At 37.3% G+C, this 19,072-nt stretch overlaps 3 protein-coding genes across 7 annotated transcripts; 1 reads left to right on the top strand and 2 right to left on the bottom strand.

The window, feature by feature from the left end:
• The first annotated feature begins 7 nt into the window (after positions 1-7).
• Positions 8-7,664, top strand: LOC127360331 (uncharacterized). Of its 5 annotated transcripts, XM_051394719.1 has the most exons (9): positions 8-2,742; positions 3,453-3,618; positions 4,149-4,262; positions 5,301-5,456; positions 5,739-5,789; positions 6,029-6,070; positions 6,590-6,657; positions 7,188-7,231; positions 7,497-7,664. In XM_051394719.1, the coding sequence occupies exons 1-9, from the start codon at positions 2,530-2,532 to the stop codon at positions 7,543-7,545; spliced, it is 903 nt and encodes a 300-aa protein (XP_051250679.1). In that variant the 5' UTR covers positions 8-2,529; the 3' UTR covers positions 7,546-7,664. The 5 variants fall into 5 exon arrangements, with proteins under 5 accessions (XP_051250679.1, XP_051250681.1, XP_051250682.1 ...); XM_051394721.1 differs by lacking the exon at positions 6,590-6,657 and having other exon boundaries at positions 7,497-7,566; XM_051394722.1 differs by lacking the exon at positions 7,497-7,664 and having other exon boundaries at positions 8-2,566; positions 7,188-7,490.
• A 3,027-nt stretch (positions 7,665-10,691) lies between these two features.
• On the bottom strand, positions 10,692-14,274 carry LOC127360330 (uncharacterized). The gene is made up of 9 exons (XM_051394717.1): positions 14,218-14,274; positions 13,977-14,094; positions 13,808-13,899; positions 13,591-13,708; positions 13,156-13,272; positions 12,702-12,887; positions 12,335-12,487; positions 11,952-12,154; positions 10,692-11,801 (listed from the first exon to the last, which is right to left on the bottom strand). The coding sequence occupies exons 1-8, from the start codon at positions 14,269-14,271 to the stop codon at positions 11,952-11,954; spliced, it is 1,041 nt and encodes a 346-aa protein (XP_051250677.1). The 5' UTR covers positions 14,272-14,274; the 3' UTR covers positions 10,692-11,801.
• A 41-nt stretch (positions 14,275-14,315) lies between these two features.
• LOC127360329 (uncharacterized) lies at positions 14,316-18,140 on the bottom strand. The gene is made up of 10 exons (XM_051394716.1): positions 17,586-18,140; positions 16,687-16,813; positions 16,477-16,569; positions 16,088-16,295; positions 15,625-15,794; positions 15,432-15,530; positions 15,075-15,307; positions 14,806-14,984; positions 14,614-14,711; positions 14,316-14,419 (listed from the first exon to the last, which is right to left on the bottom strand). The coding sequence occupies exons 1-10, from the start codon at positions 17,685-17,687 to the stop codon at positions 14,316-14,318; spliced, it is 1,413 nt and encodes a 470-aa protein (XP_051250676.1). The 5' UTR covers positions 17,688-18,140.
• Positions 18,141-19,072: the final 932 nt, after the last annotated feature.

Here is a 19,072-nt window from a genome sequence, read left to right as displayed (position 1 = left end):
GCAGTCTCATGAAAATACGTGATACTGTCACGTATTTTAATCTATTGGTTCGTGGTCTGGGACACGAAATTTCCACTTTTTTCGTGTCACCAAGCACGATTTTCAAACTCATGTATTTCAATTGGAAGTATTTTTCGTGTCACTAAGCACGACTTTCAAACTCATGTTCTGTCTGGGAGCGTTCTCCCTAATGTCCCTTAAGGGGCTCCGTACAGATAATTTATTGTTTATTTTTCTCTTTTTTTGATCATTTTTCAACACAAAAACCAAAAAATTGTCCGTGATAACTAACAATATGACAGCTTTTGGCCACCCGTTTCTACTTTCACCTTTGATTCTGAGCAATTGTGACAATTCACGGATATATTTAATGCAGGTGCGCTGCTCTGCTGGCAAACCGCGACGGTCAGAAAGGCAGGTGCTTAATCTCTTCTTTTTAGAATTGTATGTTTTAATGTTTATTTTATCTAGCCATCTATTGTTTTGTTTATATGTAGGCTATGTGAATGTGTGACTCTGACCTGAGAAAAGTGAATTTCCATTGAGGACGATATAGATTTTAAAAAGTTTTATCCCAAGAATAAACAACAAATGTTCACTCTTTGAATCACCAAAATAAGTGACTTATACAGTGTTTTAAATCAGTCAAATTTAGTGTAATTAAATTAAATCGTGTCCGTCACTGGACAGGATATAAGCAAGAAACCAGAGCGGCGTATTTGCCGATACAAACAATATTAGCCCACAAAAGCGTACTTAGTCCCCACAATATTCATAAATGTAATTCAACGGTCCAAATAGTCAATCTCCCCACAAAACTCCTTAAATAAAAGAAGGAAAGGGGATGATATAGGTAACTTGTTTCAAAAAGCGTGGGATGAAATCTTTTATGAACCGTAGCTCATATCAATAAACTGGTTGTGCTGGGCAGTAGCCTGCGTTTAGAGTGATCATATTGGGCATTTTACTACATGTGAATTAAGATCAAATCTATGAAAACGAAGGTAACAGGAATTACTTTTTAAATGAACATGTTTTGCTTTTACAGCGCATCTCAGTTAACGTGCTCTGTAACACATTGTATTCTAAGCGGCTCTCAGAATAAATAAATAAGAAAGTAATATCATTCAGACAGCTGGGTCTATTCATTCGTCTCAATTACAAAAGCATCACCCTTTACTTTTAATGATATCTGTAAAAGTTGACAGCGACTTACTGACTACGTTACCCATGAGCGTTCTCTGCCGTTGCCATGGTGAAGACGCAAGCTATCTGGTGGCGTAAGCACTGTCGTCAGTTTTAGCGGGGATTTCGCTCTTTCGCTCCCGAACTCCTGTTAAGGTAAGTTGTATGACTATACGTCTGCTATATGTTTTGTTTAATATGATAAATTACTTGCATGGTTTAAATATTAGGGCCAAGATTAAATCCCCACCAGTGATTCACCATTGGTCAGCATAAATTAAAAAGTGAAACTCTTGAAATTAACGTGACCTTGCTAGCTGGATAGCTAGCGTTCATTATAAACTAACACAATACAGCATTATCGTTATATCCAATGAATTGTAGCGTTAAGCATTAAGCAGATGTCATAATTATGACTGTAATAATGTGTGAGTAAATGAATTGTGTGAGCTCATCTAGAGTTGTCATTTCATCTGTCACTGTAAATGACTTTTAAAGTGAACTGTTTTGGGTTTTACTTTGCTCTGTGTTAAGTTGTGTAGAAAACAAGTAAGGTGCTGTCTTTGAACAATTTATTATGCTCTCATGGTGCTTTCCAGGTCTTATACCGGCAAAAGTCCGCCATAGAGATAAAGAAAAACCCGCTAAAATAAGTAACAACAAAACCCTCCCTACTTCTGGTCTTCCGTGCGGTCCTTCAAAATAAATGTCTGCTTCAGAGTAAAACATACCGTAGCTAGGGATGAACGATTAACGGTTTAAAGGTAAAGCATGGTAGAATTCCTGACAGTTGATATTAGGCTACCGTTTCAAAACTTAACTATCACTAAAACCGTGATAACTGTTTGATTTGACACTTTCACAGTAAATTTGTCCAGAATCAACCAGAGTTAATAACACCCTCCCAGGCACAGGTGTAGTGTGAGTTAATGTTAATGCATATCTGATATGGTTTTCTTATCATAAGGTATTGGCTATATTAATATTATATTTTTTTGCAAGCCAAAAGTGCACATTGCTGCTAACTTAGTTTGTGATTGATGGTTGACAGTTTTTTTCTTTTCTCCCTGCAGCTCCTTTATAGTCAACCCCCATCACACCTTCTTGTCGTCATTTTGAATACCCAAAGGCACTTTTAAGAGCCACATCCATCTATCTATCTATCTATCTATCTATCTATCTATCTATCTGCCTGTCTATCTGCCTGTCTGTCTGCCTGTCTGTCTGTCAGTCTGCCTGTCTGGGTCCGTCTGTCGGTCTGTCTGTCAGTCTGTCTGTCGGTCTGTCTAGGTCAGTCTGCCTGTCTGTTTGCCTGTCTGCCTTTCTGTCTGTCAGTCATTTATCATGCCAGGGGGGTCGATCAAAAAGAAGTGCCCCTTTTGTGAGGCCATTTTATTTTGTGCCCAAAAAAAATGCACATATTGTAAAATGGAGCAGCCTGCCAAGCAGCGACTGAAGAAAAGACTGAAAAAATTTGACCAGAAGCGAGAGGAATGGGTGGTTGGCCTTAAAAAGAACCACAACCTGGCATCCATTAAGGATGAAGCTATAGTCCTGGTATGTAGTATGTACCGTTTTTATGTAACATTAAAATGTCCAGATAATCTAGAAAATAAATTATAGTAAGTGATGCCATTTATGACCAAGAGAGCGTGCCACTACAAGGTCAGAACTTCACTCAGATTTCAAAATTTACTTTTTTGTCCATCGGCCAATGGATAGTTAATGTTCAAATTTTATTTAGTTTTTAATTTACCAGTCACTCAATAGATTACCACTGATATTTTTTACTGGTGATTGATACCACTCACTTTTTACCAGAATTTTGCTGGTGACTGGTGCTATGTAATATGAACCCTGTTCATATTACTCAAAGCACTTAACAATGTACATATGACCCATTCAGTCACAGAATCACAAAGGTTAACATTTTATCTATGTAGATGCCAAACCTGTGCTATAAATGTGCCACAAAGTTTGATTGTATCCATACTTAGTGATTTACAAGTTCTGCTTGGAGGAGAGTGTATGAGATAATACATTGCTGTTTGTCTATATAGAAGAGTTAGTTTCTGCTTCTACTGTTTGAGCCTTTCCTGTATCCAGCTAAACTCACCATGATGATAAGGCCATCATGAATGACTGTCATCAATAATGTTATATTTTTGATGTATTTTTATATTTAATAATTACAGTAATATACTTAATGATTTTTGCTGTTGCTTTTACATTTTTTAACCAGCAAATACATCATTTTGTCGTTGCAGCTTGAGAAACTCCATGCCATGGGCTACAAGCCGGTTCTCCTTCTTGGCAAGGAGACAAAGACGGGAGCAACGAATTGTGAAGTTTTAACGCCTCGTTGCGAACTTACTCTGCAGGCCCAGAACTCACTCCAGAAGATGGGCTCATTTTATGAGTCTATTTGTGAAGGTGAGATGGACGCACTGTATTTTGAATTTACAGTTCACAACTAGTGTTTGGTTTGAAAAACCATTTTGTAAGATTTTGCAAACTACAAGTTAATATGAATATCAATATACTCTCAAATTATGATCTTAAGATGCAGATGGACCATAAAGAAAAATAGAAAAAAATAGCACAAACCAAAAGAAAACCATTAAATGTTGATGGCGTACATTACGACTCAGTTTTTTAGCACACACAGTCCAGTGTGTCATTCTTTGAATAGATAATAGGATTACTCTGTGTTTTTTTCCTGTATAAACAGTGTACTCTATTTATTTATTATAGTCACATAAAATCAAACACAGATTTACAGATATCTACTATAAAAGACAGTAAACTATCAATAATCCTCCTGTAATCTAAAGTGACCACAAACCAAGTTGGGAAGAATAGGACTACACAATTCTCAGAGATTAAATTGGGCACAGTTGAAGCTCTTGGTTGACCTCTTTGTTCTAAGTAAGCATAACAGAACTCTTGTTTAACTTGCATAGGTTGGAGTCAGGAAATTCCTGCAGATGATGATCAGGTGATCACACTAACCCTCACACCGTGTGACCCCTTGGAGGTCAAAAGCCAGGAGCAGGCAAGCAGCACAGAGGGACAAGGTAGCTAAGGCAGATTTCCAGCGTTACAATACATTGTAAATGCGGAAAGTGTTGGACCCATGGATTACCTTGCACAACTTTTTACACATAGAGTTTTAGGTCACTTTCATGTTATGTTCTACAATATAAACAGTGTCTGCTGTTAAATCAAATACCCGTTAGTTGTAGATCAAAAATACATAATTTTCCTCTTACCTGTCCTGTACTAGTGCTGTCACTTTAAAAAAAAAATCTAGTTCAAACAAATCTAAAAATAAATGGTAGGATAGCTGTTTTTTGCAAAGTAGAGTTTGCCGTGACTTTGCTATCCACTGTGTAAAACTCAAAATACTTCCACATGCTGCTGCTCTTCTCCTCACTATTATCATCCATTCTCGAAGCAAATTAGCTTACTTTACTGCTTTGACTGAGAGGCTGCAGGCCAAGAGCTGTTTTTTTTACCTGAATTACTTATTTGTAGTCATTTTATGTTTTCAGTTTAAAGGAATAGTTCACTTTAAATGAAAATTTTGTCATTATCTACTCACCCTTGTGTCAATGAGAAGTCCGGTGTATTTTTTAATCCACTCAACACTGCTGGAGTTTCACAGGAAAACAGATTGTAGCATTTTTCCAGACAACAGAAGTCTATAGAGACCAGTGTTAAAATGGCTCCTGAAGTTGCCACATGCAGAGCTGACTTGAAAAAACATAATTTACGTTGTGTTTCTAGCGAAGAGCTAGCTTAGAGCTACGGTCATGTGTGCGTTCCTCACACACGCATGTGACTGCATCTCTAAGCTAGCTCTGAAAGGTAGCTGTGCTGCAACCGTGCTGGTCTCTGTCAACTTCTGTTGTTTGGAAAAAGGCTGCGAGCTGTTTTCCTGTAAAAGTCCAGAAGGATTTTGTGTATTAAAAAACTACACTGTATTTCTCACCAGCTTGAGGTTGAGTAGATAATGACTGAATTTTCATTGAACTATTATTTTACATATAAAATAAAATGTTCAACATTGTCAGTGTTCGCATTACAAGTGCCTTTTCTCTTATTTGCTGCAGCCTACAGCTCTGATTTGATCAGGGCTCATGCAGAGCGAGCCCTAAGCCTAAGCCCTGTGCAGAATGCTGAGGAGGTGGAGAACCCCAAAGACTTGCAGACTGCTGAGGAGGTGGAGAACCCCAAAGACTTGCAGGCTGCTGAGGTGCAGAGCAGAGGTGGGTAGAGTACTGAAAATCTGTATATCTGGTATACTCAGCCCTGTCTGTTTTGACCCATTTACTCACCCCTTGCATTCCCTGACCAAGCCAGAAACGAAGGATCAGCACTTGTTGAAACAAATTGGGATAACCAAATACAGTATGGACACCTACTAATTTACCTACTTAAACTGCTGCATTTGAGTTGTGGTGTGATGCTCTAGTCTTTGAATTGATTAGTTAAAGCTTAATTTGGTATATGACTAATTTCCCTCTCCAAACCTATATCTGTCTCCACAGGGTCAGATATAGGCACAGTGCTTAATCCAAGACGAAAAAAGAAAACGTCAGGTACGTAAATATTGTTTTTAGGGTAGTTATAATATTTTAATGAATTGAATTATTAGAATATTAGTATTCTGATTACTATTTATAACCAAAGCTCATTTGTCAAGCTGATTCTCTCATGGGAATTAATTAATCAAAAAGAATGAGAAAGAATTAAGAATTGTGTAATATGTGAGATAGTATTTTTGTGATTTGTTTTTTGGTGTGGACATATGACTGGACTGTAATCTTCTATTCCACAGAGGCACCAAAGCATCTGCCTGTGAGGAAAAAGACACAGATAAGTAAGTTTAAATGTTTCATGTTTTTAATCATCATTATATTATTTCATAACAGACAACCTATAAAATTCCAACAGGCCTCGTGTGTCATTAGACCAAAGTCTGATTGCAACTTAAAGGTGCTGTAAGTGGTTGCATTTAGCAAAAAAACAAAAAAGAATTATGTAAGCCTTACATAGCTCTACATTGTGACAGCCATCAGTGGTTTAGGGTGTTTTGTCATTAACATGGGGTCCTCCACTCTGCAGTAAACAGAAAAGACATTTTCTGGTGTTCTGTTCCCTCTTTCAGCCAATCAGTAGGGAGAACTCCACACATTTCTTTTCCACTTACTGCAGAGCACAGGGACTGGGAGACCCACGTCAATGACCAAACACTCTAAATCACTGATGACTGTAGGACTATAGAATTATTTAACACTACTTAACACAAATATATCACTTATTTCTGCTTTAAGTCATCAGGGTTGTATTATTTTGTTACTAATCTAAAAATATATGTACATGTTTGTGATGTTCACAGACTGCTCCTACCACTCTCGTCTAGAGGCTTTCCCCATCAGACGAGTTGTAAAAGAAAGATTGAGAAATGTAAGACAGCAATAAAATAATTCATTGAGGGTTATGATTATTAGAACTGAGAAAATTCCTTGTGAGTTAGATTAAAGGAGTCATAACCTGGAAAACACATTCACTCACTCAGTTGAAACTTGCCTGAAAATTTGGAGTTTGAAAGTGGTTCTGTTTTTTCGTTTGGCCTCTTTGTTGAAACCACAAGGGTGCGCACCCAAAACAAGAGGTTTTCATTCTGCTCCTCAGCTGACGTCAGCTCAGGAGCAGAATGAAAACCTCTTGCTCTCAGGGGGACACAACAAGCTCAATGTTTATAATTTATTTGGCAAATTCTTTTTAAAAAATCATTTTAAGACAATCAAAAAGAGACAAGATATGTTAAAACACCAGGTGATGAGTCCTTTAAAACATATTTTGTACTGAAAAATGAATTTAAAAACACTCTAAATATCAACTACATCCCACTGTATCAATGACAATCGATGATTACTGCTAAAAATAATAGCTTAATCCTAAGAATGGAATTAATTATTTTTTTCTCTTTATAGGGCAAAGAAGAAATATTGGTTGACTGGAAGCCCTGTCCAGTATGGTATATATTCAGCTTTTTTTCTGCTTCTTCTAGTCCCATGTTGGAGAACAAACATATCCTACCACCAGTAGTCTAATTTTTTTCACTGTTGCTTCAGTTAAAGCGACCCATATGTTTATGCATAATTGATTTACTTCAGAGTGTGTTTAAGATTTTGTTTTGATTGTGTTGTGTTGATGTGTGCTTGATTCATGTTTAAAGGTTTAAGTTCCTTGGAAAGACTCAACAAGTACCAGTAACAGACAAAAATCCCTTCTGTTTTCAGTGGTAAGGAGTGGGCCCATTCCTGGCAACCGAAGAATTTTCTTCAATGAATGAATTCATAGTTTTTAGTTTTTTTGTACTTTATATTGTTTGCTAATATAAGTGACATATTATTTGATTGTTGTGTTTTTTTGTTGTTATGAAAGATAAATAAATTGTCAAAGATGAACATTTTTGGTTTTACTTCTCCATGCATCATCTTATTCAAAAACACAATGTGATAGTGTTAGTTGATGAAAGGTAATAGCTAAAGAAGATGACGAAAATAACCATAAATACAGCATGATTATACTTTATTTATCTTTTATTATTTACTTGCAATCACATCGCATTATTTCACTTGCTTAAGTGGATTACTTTAATGAATCAACATCCGTTATTTCTTTCACCCAGACAGTATACCGTATACTGTACTACAGTATATGTTTACATTTTGTATACATCATCAAGTGGACTACATATTTGTGGTAGATTATTATTTGTTTTAGCTTTTTAAAAATATAAGTAATTTTTTTATATAACACATTATGTGAATGTTGCCAATGATTATGTCATTGCTACATGCAAAGGGCCACTAGTTTCATCCACAGCAGTGGTACACTAGTATAAAGACAGGTTTGCCAATGTCTTTATACAGAGAACTAAATGTAAGTATCAGCATTTCTGAAATGTGTACCTGTGTATTGACGGAATATACAGTAAATACTGCTCTACCGAGTTGTAAATTTAGTAGCTTTTAATCCAATAATAATAATTATTTTCCTAATACATAACAGAAATTGTCTGACTGCCCTCAGTTTACTTAATGAGCATTTGCCTCAATAAGCCCATCTTGATTTGTCCATCAGTATTTGGAGGTTAGGATACATTTATATGGTAGCATGATTGACTGTTCCCTGGCCTGAGAAAGGTCAGAGCAACTATCTACAGTGATCTGACCTCCCCAACACAACCAAAGCAACACTGACACAAAAAGAAAAGAAGAAAGGCTTCTGGACAAGAAAGCGTTTCTCAGGCTGAATACAACACATGACTCCAAGCCTGGAGAAAAGGAAGGTGAACAGAAAAATGTAGTGATATTGTGAAATATTAGGACAAAGTACACCTTTGATTTTAAGAACGTAACCATTGAGATTCAGTCATTTTTTAGCTTCAGCTGTAATCGGGTTCATGTTTAGAGATATATCTATAAGTGAAACTATACAAACAGGTTTTAGGACTGTGTCATCCGGAGGAGAGGTTAAAGTTACAGTGTTCTATGAAGTACTGTATATGTATCGCCCTCCGCACAGCATGTTAGGCCTATGCTGACTTTTTGGATAAAAAGGTCCTATGATGGTTATTTTATAAGATATGTTTGCAAAACTTAAACTGTACACAGAAATGTATTAGCACTACAATATATTATAAATTGGATCATCCAGGATGATCCTGTCAGACTGGGGAAGGGGTTAAAGGGTCTATAAACCGCCATATTAAGTTAATGGGAAAATGTCAAAGGTGAAACAATCAGTAGTTTAAGGTGAAAATAAACTCGGAACTGGTCCACATTGAAAAGTATGACTGTGTATAATCCTATAATCGATATCTTAACTAAATCTGGCCACAAAATATCCGTTAAAAGATTTTGACTGATTGTTTCCAGCTTGGCCCTTAAAGAGTTCTCTGAATGTATACGTCAAACAGCCATGATGTCTACCAACAAGAAAATCAAACTTTGTCGTAGGACAACAGTGAAGACATCGTTGGAAAGGTCTTGACCTAGGGAGCAACATATGTCAATATGAGATTTGTGGGCGGTTCCTGCTCCTCAGGTGTGCCCTTTGAACCTTGTACCTGTGACAATTTTGTAGGCTTATAGTTCAACAACAAAATATGCTACAGACATAGGGTCAACAGTTTTGGAAAGCTCTGCACCTCTACTATCATACCCGGCAGTAGACCAATAGGGGGCGCCACTGAGTAGGGTCAAAACCTATAAAAAACACGATTTCAGCCTCTTACCGATAAAAAAGTTAAAATCAGACCAAAGAGGCGTGGTTCCCACCCTTAAAAACATATAATAAGCTTGCAAAGTTTGTGTTCACAGTTTTACATAATAGAGATAATTCATTAGAACTACAAAAGCTATGACGCAGCACAATGATGTGTACTGCACTCGGCACAAATTGTAGTTCTGTTATCCTCCTTCCGGTTTAGGGTTAAGATGTTGACATTAGGGTTCAGAAATCATATATCCGCTCAAATTCTTAACAGGCAAAGTATGACCATAACGTTTATATTTATATTGTGAGTAGATATATGTGATGAAAAAGATAAATATATACATTTATTAGTGCTATTTTTACGTTTTTCCTGCTGCTCTATCTCGCCAACAGAAAGGGGTGTGTTCAATGGCGTAACGTATTAAGCAACGTTTCAAAACATATCTTTCAGACCTCATCCTTCGATCTATTTTCTCGCTATAAAGTGTTAATGTGGTTTATAATTAGTTTTAATATGGTTTGGCTTCCAAACAAGACCATTTAGTTCAATATACCTGCAGTAGGATGGATTAATAAACGATAGCAGTCGCAGATAACTAGCAATAGCCTTACTAGCTAGTGAACACACCCCAAGGTTTTCAAGACGTCAGTCAACCCCAACTTGAATATATATATAATATATATAACCCAATATAATAGAGTGAACAATACTACATTTATATATTTATAACATTGTAATGTGTTTCCCAACTCCCTCCATCCAGTTTAATACTGCAAACTTCTAATCATGGGGAATACATCAATGTATTTAAAAATACAATGCCCATTACAATTGTTCCTTTGAAATTGTTAGGAAGCATACAAATTAGAAGGGATACTTGTAGTTCTTCCACGAAGAGGAGGGTTGTAATTAAGTTTATGAAAATGTATCTTTACTAAATCAAAAATCTACGACAAGTAAAACATAGGCTACATTATACTGTATATAGATGATTTGGGTGAAATATATCACAAGGAGATCAGTTCATTAATGTAATCCACTTAAATAATAATGTATTGTGATGTTAAATTTAACTAAATTCCAAATATAATTATGCATTATTTATGTTTGTTTCCCATATTTTCTCTTGCTAGTAGGCTATCTTTTTTATAAAACATAAAACTGTCACATGATGTTTCTAAACATGATGGAAAAGTAAAACCAAAAATAGTCATTTTTGGCAATAATTTATTCATCTTTTGCAACAATACTGGAGAAAATACACCAAATGCATATCTGTCCAACAAACAATTGGACTGTATTTCTTAAAAATGGACTGTGGGGTTAGATTTACATAAGCACTGACAACAGAACATGTAATCAAGTTATACTGTATGTCACCTATATTAACTTACCAAAAAACATATAATAAGAAAATATACAACTGTCTATTTGTTACACACAGTCTAATACATATTACATACATATTATATGTCTGTGTAAATTAAAATTCTCATAATAAAACCATGTTAAAATCAAACACTTTTGGCTCATGACCCCACTTTGATGTCACAAAACTCAGGTGATCCCAGGCATTTAAAAAAAAGACCCAAATTGGCTAAAATTAATTTGTTTTTGATCAGGTAATATTTTTTTCTTCTATGTTGCAACTAAATGGTGATTTAGTACTGAATGAGTAAGCAACAATACGTACTTAGTCACGCCACCCTATCAATCAAAATTGACTTTCTCCTTGGTTTACATTTTACATGCCATGTTGGAGCTGCAACAATTTGATTTAAATTAATAACCAACTGTTTGGATGAACGATTAATCATTTAGAGTCATTTTTTGAAAATAAAAAAATTCAAAATTATCTGATTCCAGTTTCTGAAATTTAATATTTTCTGATTTCTTTATACTTCTATGACTGTCAACTGAGTATCTTTGAATTCCGAACAAAACAAGACATTTGAGGAAGTCATCTTTTACATACATTAACTAAATAACAACACACTAAAATGCTAGTGCCTCCATCACCAAGATTGATAATCTGTGAAACTGGAAGGGGAGAGATGAAACAGTGGTCTGAACATTCACCACAATGCTATGTAACTGTGCGGAGAGCTGTCAAGTGTGGCCCCAATGAATGTTCACACGCTACAGCAATGTAATAACTCTTCCTTATTTTTTTTTCAATTGGTCTGTTCCAGATAGGCACTTTCCCTTTGGGGATAAATTAAGTTCTTGTTATTCTTATTATTATTCTTAATAGTACTAATAAGACAAAGATAAAGGGCAAGTCCATTTCCTTCGCCACAATCCTCAGTGCAGCTTCAATCTGGGGGAAAAAAACAAGAGGTAAGATCAAAAGCTAAAGTTGAGCTGTTTTAGAATGGACAAGCATAAATAAATACATAAATAATCATTAAAGAGTAACACTAATCTGTCTAGATATGTGAATGTGCACGCACACACGCACACACTTTACCTAAGTTATGTTTTCCTCTTCATCCTCACTGGTGTCTGGACTGCTGTGGACACTTTGATCTTCCTCTTCAATATGTAGAATGGCAGAGGCCTCAGGACCTAAAGCAGTCTTGTATTGTTGGAGGACCACTTGCAACCTCTCTGACACCTCTGAGTTTCTTCTCCTCAAGAGACTGCAAAGTCCTTCATTTCCTTTGTCTCCACCTCAAAATATACATGAGATTACATTACAGACATTCTACATAGTAAGATTGCTTCATGAGACCACATACTGTAACTTCAATAGAGTAGAAAGCTCTCTCCTGTCTCTACATACCATATGTGAATATGTGAGTGTAAGTTGGTCATGGATGTTTTGTTTAGCTATGTTTTGCGTCAACTTACCCTCCTCAGCCACCTTGTTTTTGAGAACCAATGACATGTTCTGCAACCATGTGCAGTGTTGTGCCATCTCCATCACCAGAATGTTTTTTTCCTCCTGCAGTCGCTTTGTTGTCATCACTTGGTCATGAAGCTGCTTCTTGGTTCCAATGTTTGCTAAAAAATCAATGACAGTTTTATGAATACATGTTGCATAAACATAACAAATATTTAGCAACAACAATTGTTCTTTTTATCAATTTTATACAAAATAAGAAACCTTAAAATACACATAGAAACTACATGAATATTAAACCACTCAATATGTTTTGCACACTTATTTCAGTATACTGTATACAGCTGAACAAAAATCTTCTGAAAACTGACATACCGCTGTCATGAACCTCCCAAGGCCATATTGGGGACACAGTGCTCTCTCCACTCAGTGAGTGCTCCACCACAGCTGCATCAATATTTGCTGCAGAGTCAAGTTCGTTGTACTTTTGTATCTCCTGAAGAAGGAGCTTCTTGTCTTCTGCCAGCTTCCTCCGAAGCCGGTGGCGAAGCTTGTTGCTGTCTAGAATAACATGAAGTAGACAGGTAAAGGCTCTTGACAGAACTGTTTGACAAGAAAAAAAATGCATTGCACTCAAAAAGTGAAAGTGAAGCTGCAGTGACTGAAGTATGTAATACTGACAATCTAGATAATAATCAGTTACAATCAAACAGAAGAGAATGTAATGATAGAGCTGTAATTGGCTTACTTATTGCTTTTACATTGTGTACTAATTCCATGTATTTGTTTGTGGAGAGTTAACCTATTGTATTATATACAGTAGTAATACCATTCTGACGGTACAGGTTTTGCTTCCGCTGCCTCACACTGAGGTAGAGCCCCTCAATGGACCGCTGAAGCCCTGTGTGTGTGGTGCCTTGCAGGTTGTCAGATGTATCTCGTGTCTCTGTAGAAATAATAGTAAAATTCACAATAAAACAACACATAACAGTTTCGATGTTTGAATTCATGTTACACATAAACCCCTTCTAACCTGACTTGATTGTACAATTTGGTATGTGTACTTCCTACAGAGAAACTGGAATATACAATAAAGCCAACATGTCACACAGTTTGCTGGTCTTGGTGGCAGGTGAGGTCACCACCTCTTGTAATCCCTAGAGATCACTTTAACTATCGTTGGCTGATCTTTAATATCAAACCTGAAGATTCAAATAGTAGTGGAAAAGTATTGTGTTATTTTCTGTTATCTGGTCATGCTTACCACCAGCTGCCCATTCCTTCACATCTGAAATCCACTGTGACACCATTTCATCTGAGCAATGTAGCTGTGTTTTTTGCTCTGCTAGCTTTGCAGTCTCATCCAGGAGCCTCTGACAAGTCTGATAAACAGTGTTACACAGTAATCAGGATAAAGTCTGTATGATTAACAACAGCTCAAATGATAACAACAAAGGACAAAATAAAACCATTAGACCTACCTTCACATATCGTGTGGAAAGTGCCTGATGTAAGGAATCACTTTTCTTGTGGTTCCACCCCATTGCATGCAATGTAAGCATGTCCACCCGGGCTATTGAAGGCAAAGTATGAGTTGATGGCATGCAGTCTTAAAAAAGTATGCAAAAATATGGAAAACACTCTGATCACCTGCTTTCGACATATATTTTGTCGTAAGGGCACAACGAGAGAGGTAGCTGTTCACTTGTTCCACCTCTTCACCGGCGGTTGTCCCTGCTCCTTCCTGGTTCCTACCACTCCATTTAATCTGTTAGTAAAGGTTAAGTGGAAGGTAACACAAAAAGTATACATAGTATAGTTTACCCATTAACTTCAATTTAATATTATTAAACTTTACAATTTACATATGGTAAAAAAATAATAAACATACCTCACACTTAGTAGCATGAGCTCGAGCATGCATGACACTGAGGAAAGGTTTCATGGTGGTCAGGCATTAAAGGGTTTCCCCTGTACATATTAAGGGCTTCAGAAGGAAACCATGGCGGCACACAGCAACCTCCATGCCCTCTCATCCAATGCCCCCGAAGCCCCTGCTGCTGTCCACTGGGGTCCCCACACATGCCTCTTCCCTGTGTCTATGACACACGTAAACAAAAATAAATCAAATAAAATCAATGGTATCATAAAACACTGTATATGCCATGTATTCACTCAATTCGATTTTGTAGTTGGTAGGCAGAAGTTGCAGTTGGGGAGGAAATCTATGTTGGATATATATGGTTATTTTAGTAACAGAAGAATTTTGTCAAATTAAGATTCAAACTTGCATTTTTCACAGCTTTCTGGATTATGTCCACAAATCCAGACACTGCACTGTCTTCAGCCACAAATATTCCCTCAAAAAAGGCATGGTCACCAGAACTGTGTAAGACAAATTGGAAATCAATTTATTAAATATAGAACTAAATCAATCAATCAATCAATCAATCAATAATAACACTGGAACAAAGAGCACCTTCCATTTCGGCGAAAGCGATATAATTTTCTGTTTCCATCTGCTGAAACAGCCAACATTTCTGGTGTGCAGGCTGGGCAGGTAAAAACAGCACCACAGCAGAGTTGGTCTTTTTCAAACGAAGCATATGAAAACTCCAAGAAGCTGCGCTGCAGAGTGTCGCCGTTGATATGTCCAGACTGGAAGATACATAGAATAAAACCATCTTTGTGATGTTGTCTGCTTATGTACAGAAATGTTGTGATATGGCCAAGAACAACAATACTAACTCGTCCTCCACACTTGGTGCGATGCTCCAGCAGCTTTGCAAAGGCCTGTCTGGAGAATCCCGGAGAGATGACTTTGAGTTCCTGAAAGGAGCTCAAGAGGTCCAACGTGTACAGCGTGGAAGTATTGACAGAGGCTGGCCAATATCCACTCCCAAGGAGGTCCTTCATGTCAGGGGTCCACTGCTGCTGGCACGTCTGACATACATACAGTGGCTGATGCAAGTCATAACGCCCTTAGAACAAGAAAGAAAAAAACATGCGTAATAGTCATTTTAAAACACCACCAATATCTTGATATGTGATTTGATTTCTGGAAATCATCTTGAAATAGAAATTTAAATAGTGAATTGTTTTTACCATTGATGGTAATTAAAATCACTGGTTTGCCTGGTAACACAGTGAAGGTTGTGCCGTCACAGACGCAGTTTGACACTCTCACAGTTGGCAAGATGCAAGCTGGCAAAAAGAAAGAAGACCATTCATTCATATTATCTGTAAAAAGCTGCAGACACATGTGGACAGCAAAATAAAAGCTTTGTTGAGAATATACCTTGCTCCTGAGTGTAATATCCACCCTCCCCTCTAATGACATGTGTGGTTGGAGGAATGGGTTCAAAAAACCCACGTATCAGACATTCCCTGTTGTGGAGTGGCTGTTTTTTGTGATGCAGTACATCGCAGTCCCCACAGAACCACTCTTCAGGGAGACACTCTCTGCACCTAGGGATGAAATACAAAATCAATATAATCAACTTTTCATGTGAATAACTCATAAACTACAATACACTCAAGTTACAGTAAGCTACAGTATTCTAAATTAAGTTAGATAATCGATTTGATAAGAAGGACCTAGATGTACTTTTCACATTCATGTAGGTTTCCTCTGGGTATCCAATTTTTCTCCCATCCCAAAAGACATGCATGTTAGCCTATATAGCAGGGCACTGAGAATTACTGTAATGCTCAGCAAGCCTACCCTGGGTAAATAAAGTTTAAGATTAATGTGATCCAACCTAATAACAGCAGGCTTGTGGCAGAGGCAACACAAGGGATGACCAACAGCCTCCTTTTCAATGAGGCATTGTAGGTGGTATGGTCGGGCTTCTTTCCAGCGCTCTGAGGCTTTCTGCTGCCGAAAAGTCCATGACAATGCAGAGCTTCTTTGAGGCTCGGCAGAAGGACTTGAGGCATTTAGAGATGAAAGCCTATCCATGAACTTTTCTGTAAAGAAAATATAAACTTTGGTTATAATGGATTCAGAGTTCATTATCGAACTGGCCAAAATTTGTACTTTGACATAACTGACAGTAAAAGTACATGGACCAAGAAAACAAAGGGCTTTTTTCTCTCAGTGATACCTTTAAATTTTAGATTTAAACTTAAATTCATCAGTGTGATTTACCAAATGCCTCTTGAGGATTTAGTTGTGCTGAGGGTGCAGTAAGTGGAACGTCCACATTGGATGACAGGGAGCACTCAGCTGGGGGGAATGTGACTGTAAGGAGTACATTGAAGAATAATTAACATTAATAAATATTTTTTCATGCTACAAACTGATCTAATATTTACGCATTAAATTCCATTAAAAATGTCAAATAATTCAGATAAGAACCTGTAGCTGAGGCTTTGCGTCGCCCTCCACGCCTCCCCCTTGGCTTGCCTCGTCTGGCGCAGTCACTGTTGGAGCTACATGGAGGTTCTCCACCAGAACGTGCCCGTTTCCTCTCCTCAACTGCTCTCTGTGTGTTGATGTGAAATTTCAATAATTAAAGGTACTGAAACCGAGACAGGTGACAAATGAAAACCGAAAATGCAACCTAGTGTTTTAGTTAGGTGTTTAACAGCTTAAATGAGCCTATGCATAGATTCTCCAAGTCTATGGAAAACTACTGGAGGGATGGAGCTCAATTCTTCCAGAACATGTTCCCTAATTTGGTGTTTTGATGGTGGTGGTGGATAGCCCAGAATCTCTGTTGAACTGGATAGAGATGTAATGAGTTCAAAGTCCACAGGATATGATTTTCATCCTTGTCAAACCATTCAGTGAGCCCTTGTGCCCTGTACATTTATTTGTCTTTGTAATGAGGAGTTCATGCAATGGCCAACTCTACCATAATATCCCTCTCTCTATAGTTCAAGTAAGACTCTTGGTTCTGACAATGTCTGATCTCATCCTGCATTAACATTCTCAGTCACCTGAGGAAGAGTTGATCTTTAGGTTTTTCCTGACCTGTCACACTAATACACCAACAATGTGGTCATCAAATGTGTGTCTTTGCCCGCAATTTCTGAATCTATTCATAGTATTGATATCTTTCCCATAGGTTTCAATGCAGACTTTATTAATTTTTGGCAAGCTGAACTCTTTGCGACTGAAGCTCCAGCCACCCATGCTACAATAATGAACCCAAAGTCACTTAGATCATCCAGGTATTCCATTACAGTAATTTTCCACCCATCTATTTGTTCAAGTACAAAATTAATGAGATTGAGTGATATGAAAACACTAACCTTGGCTTCAGCTAGAATGTGGTCTTGTTTCATGTCAAGCGCCATACGTTTCCCCTCTTTGTAGCTGGGATGCTGGCGGTCAATGGTACGTCTCGTGGCCATTGCAACACAAACAGATTGACCCAGACAGACAGACTGACAGACAGACCGACAGACGGACCCAGACAGGCAGACTGACAGACAGACAGGCAGACAGACAGGCAGATAGACAGGCAGATAGATAGATAGATAGATAGATAGATAGATAGATAGATGGATGTGGCTCTTAAAAGTGCCTTTGGGTATTCAAAATGATGACAAGAAGGTGTGATGGGGGTTGACTATAAAGGAGCTGCAGGGAGAAAAGAAAAAAACTGTCAACCATCAATCACAAACTAAGTTAGCAGCAATGTGCACTTTTGGCTTGCAAAAAAATATAATATTAATATAGCCAATACCTTATGATAAGAAAACCATATCAGATATGCATTAACATTAACTCACACTACACCTGTGCCTGGGAGGGTGTTATTAACTCTGGTTGATTCTGGACAAATTTACTGTGAAAGTGTCAAATCAAACAGTTAAGTGAGTGAAGTTAAGTTTTGAAACGGTAGCCTAATATCAACTGTCAGGAATTCTACCATGCTTTACCTTTAAACCGTTAATCGTTCATCCCTAGCTACGGTATGTTTTACTCTGAAGCAGACATTTATTTTGAAGGACCGCACGGAAGACCAGAAGTAGGGAGGGTTTTGTTGTTACTTATTTTAGCGGGTTTTTCTTTATCTCTATGGCGGACTTTTTGTCGGTATAAGACCTGGAAAGCACCATGAGAGCATAATAAATTGTTCAAAGACAGCACCTTACTTGTTTTCTACACAACTTAACACAGAGCAAAGTAAAACCCAAAACAGTTCACTTTAAAAGTCATTTACAGTGACAGATGAAATGACAACTCTAGATGAGCTCACACAATTCATTTACTCACACATTATTATAGTCATAATTATGACATCTGCTTAATGCTTAACGCTACAATTCATTGGATATAACGATAATGCTGTATTGTGTTAGTTTATAATGAACGCTAGCCATCCAGCTAGCAAGGTCACGTTAATTTCAAGAGTTTCACTTTTTAATTTATGCTGACCAATGGTGAATCACTGGTGGGGATTTAATCTTGGCCCTAATATTTAAACCATGCAAGTAATTTATCATATTAAACAAAACATATAGCAGACGTATAGTCATACAACTTACCTTAACAGGAGTTCGGGAGCGAAAGAGCGAAATCCCCGCTAAAACTGACGACAGTGCTTACGCCACCAGATAGCTTGCGTCTTCACCATGGCAACGGCAGAGAACGCTCATGGGTAACGTAGTCAGTAAGTCGCTGTCAACTTTTACAGATATCATTAAAAGTAAAGGGTGATGCTTTTGTAATTGAGACGAATGAATAGACCCAGCTGTCTGAATGATATTACTTTCTTATTTATTTATTCTGA

This window comes from Dicentrarchus labrax, unplaced genomic scaffold (genome assembly GCF_905237075.1).
Source record: "Dicentrarchus labrax unplaced genomic scaffold, dlabrax2021, whole genome shotgun sequence".
NCBI classification, from domain to species: Eukaryota; Metazoa; Chordata; class Actinopteri; family Moronidae; genus Dicentrarchus; species Dicentrarchus labrax.
The sequence above is the reverse complement of the archived record's forward strand: the minus strand, read 5'-3'. Positions and strand labels throughout refer to the sequence as shown.

Coding starts and splice junctions, on each gene's coding strand:
- LOC127360331 (XM_051394718.1), top strand. CDS start 2,530: ATGCCAGGGGGGTCGATCAAAAAGAAGTGCCCCTTTTGTGAGGCCATT. Junction 5,457..5,738: donor TGCTGAGGTGCAGAGCAGAG/GTGGGTAGAGTA, acceptor CTGTCTCCACAG/GGTCAGATATAGGCACAGTG. Junction 6,658..7,187: donor TAAAAGAAAGATTGAGAAAT/GTAAGACAGCAA, acceptor TTCTCTTTATAG/GGCAAAGAAGAAATATTGGT.
- LOC127360330 (XM_051394717.1), bottom strand. CDS start 14,271: ATGAAACCTTTCCTCAGTGTCATGCATGCTCGAGCTCATGCTACTAAG. Junction 13,273..13,590: donor GAAGGAATGGGCAGCTGGTG/GTAAGCATGACC, acceptor TTATTTCTACAG/AGACACGAGATACATCTGAC. Junction 12,488..12,701: donor TTGGGAGGTTCATGACAGCG/GTATGTCAGTTT, acceptor TTGATTTTTTAG/CAAACATTGGAACCAAGAAG.
- LOC127360329 (XM_051394716.1), bottom strand. CDS start 17,687: ATGGCCACGAGACGTACCATTGACCGCCAGCATCCCAGCTACAAAGAG. Junction 15,795..16,087: donor CACAAGCCTGCTGTTATTAG/GTTGGATCACAT, acceptor TTTCATCCCTAG/GTGCAGAGAGTGTCTCCCTG. Junction 14,420..14,613: donor GAAAGCTGTGAAAAATGCAA/GTTTGAATCTTA, acceptor TCATAGACACAG/GGAAGAGGCATGTGTGGGGA.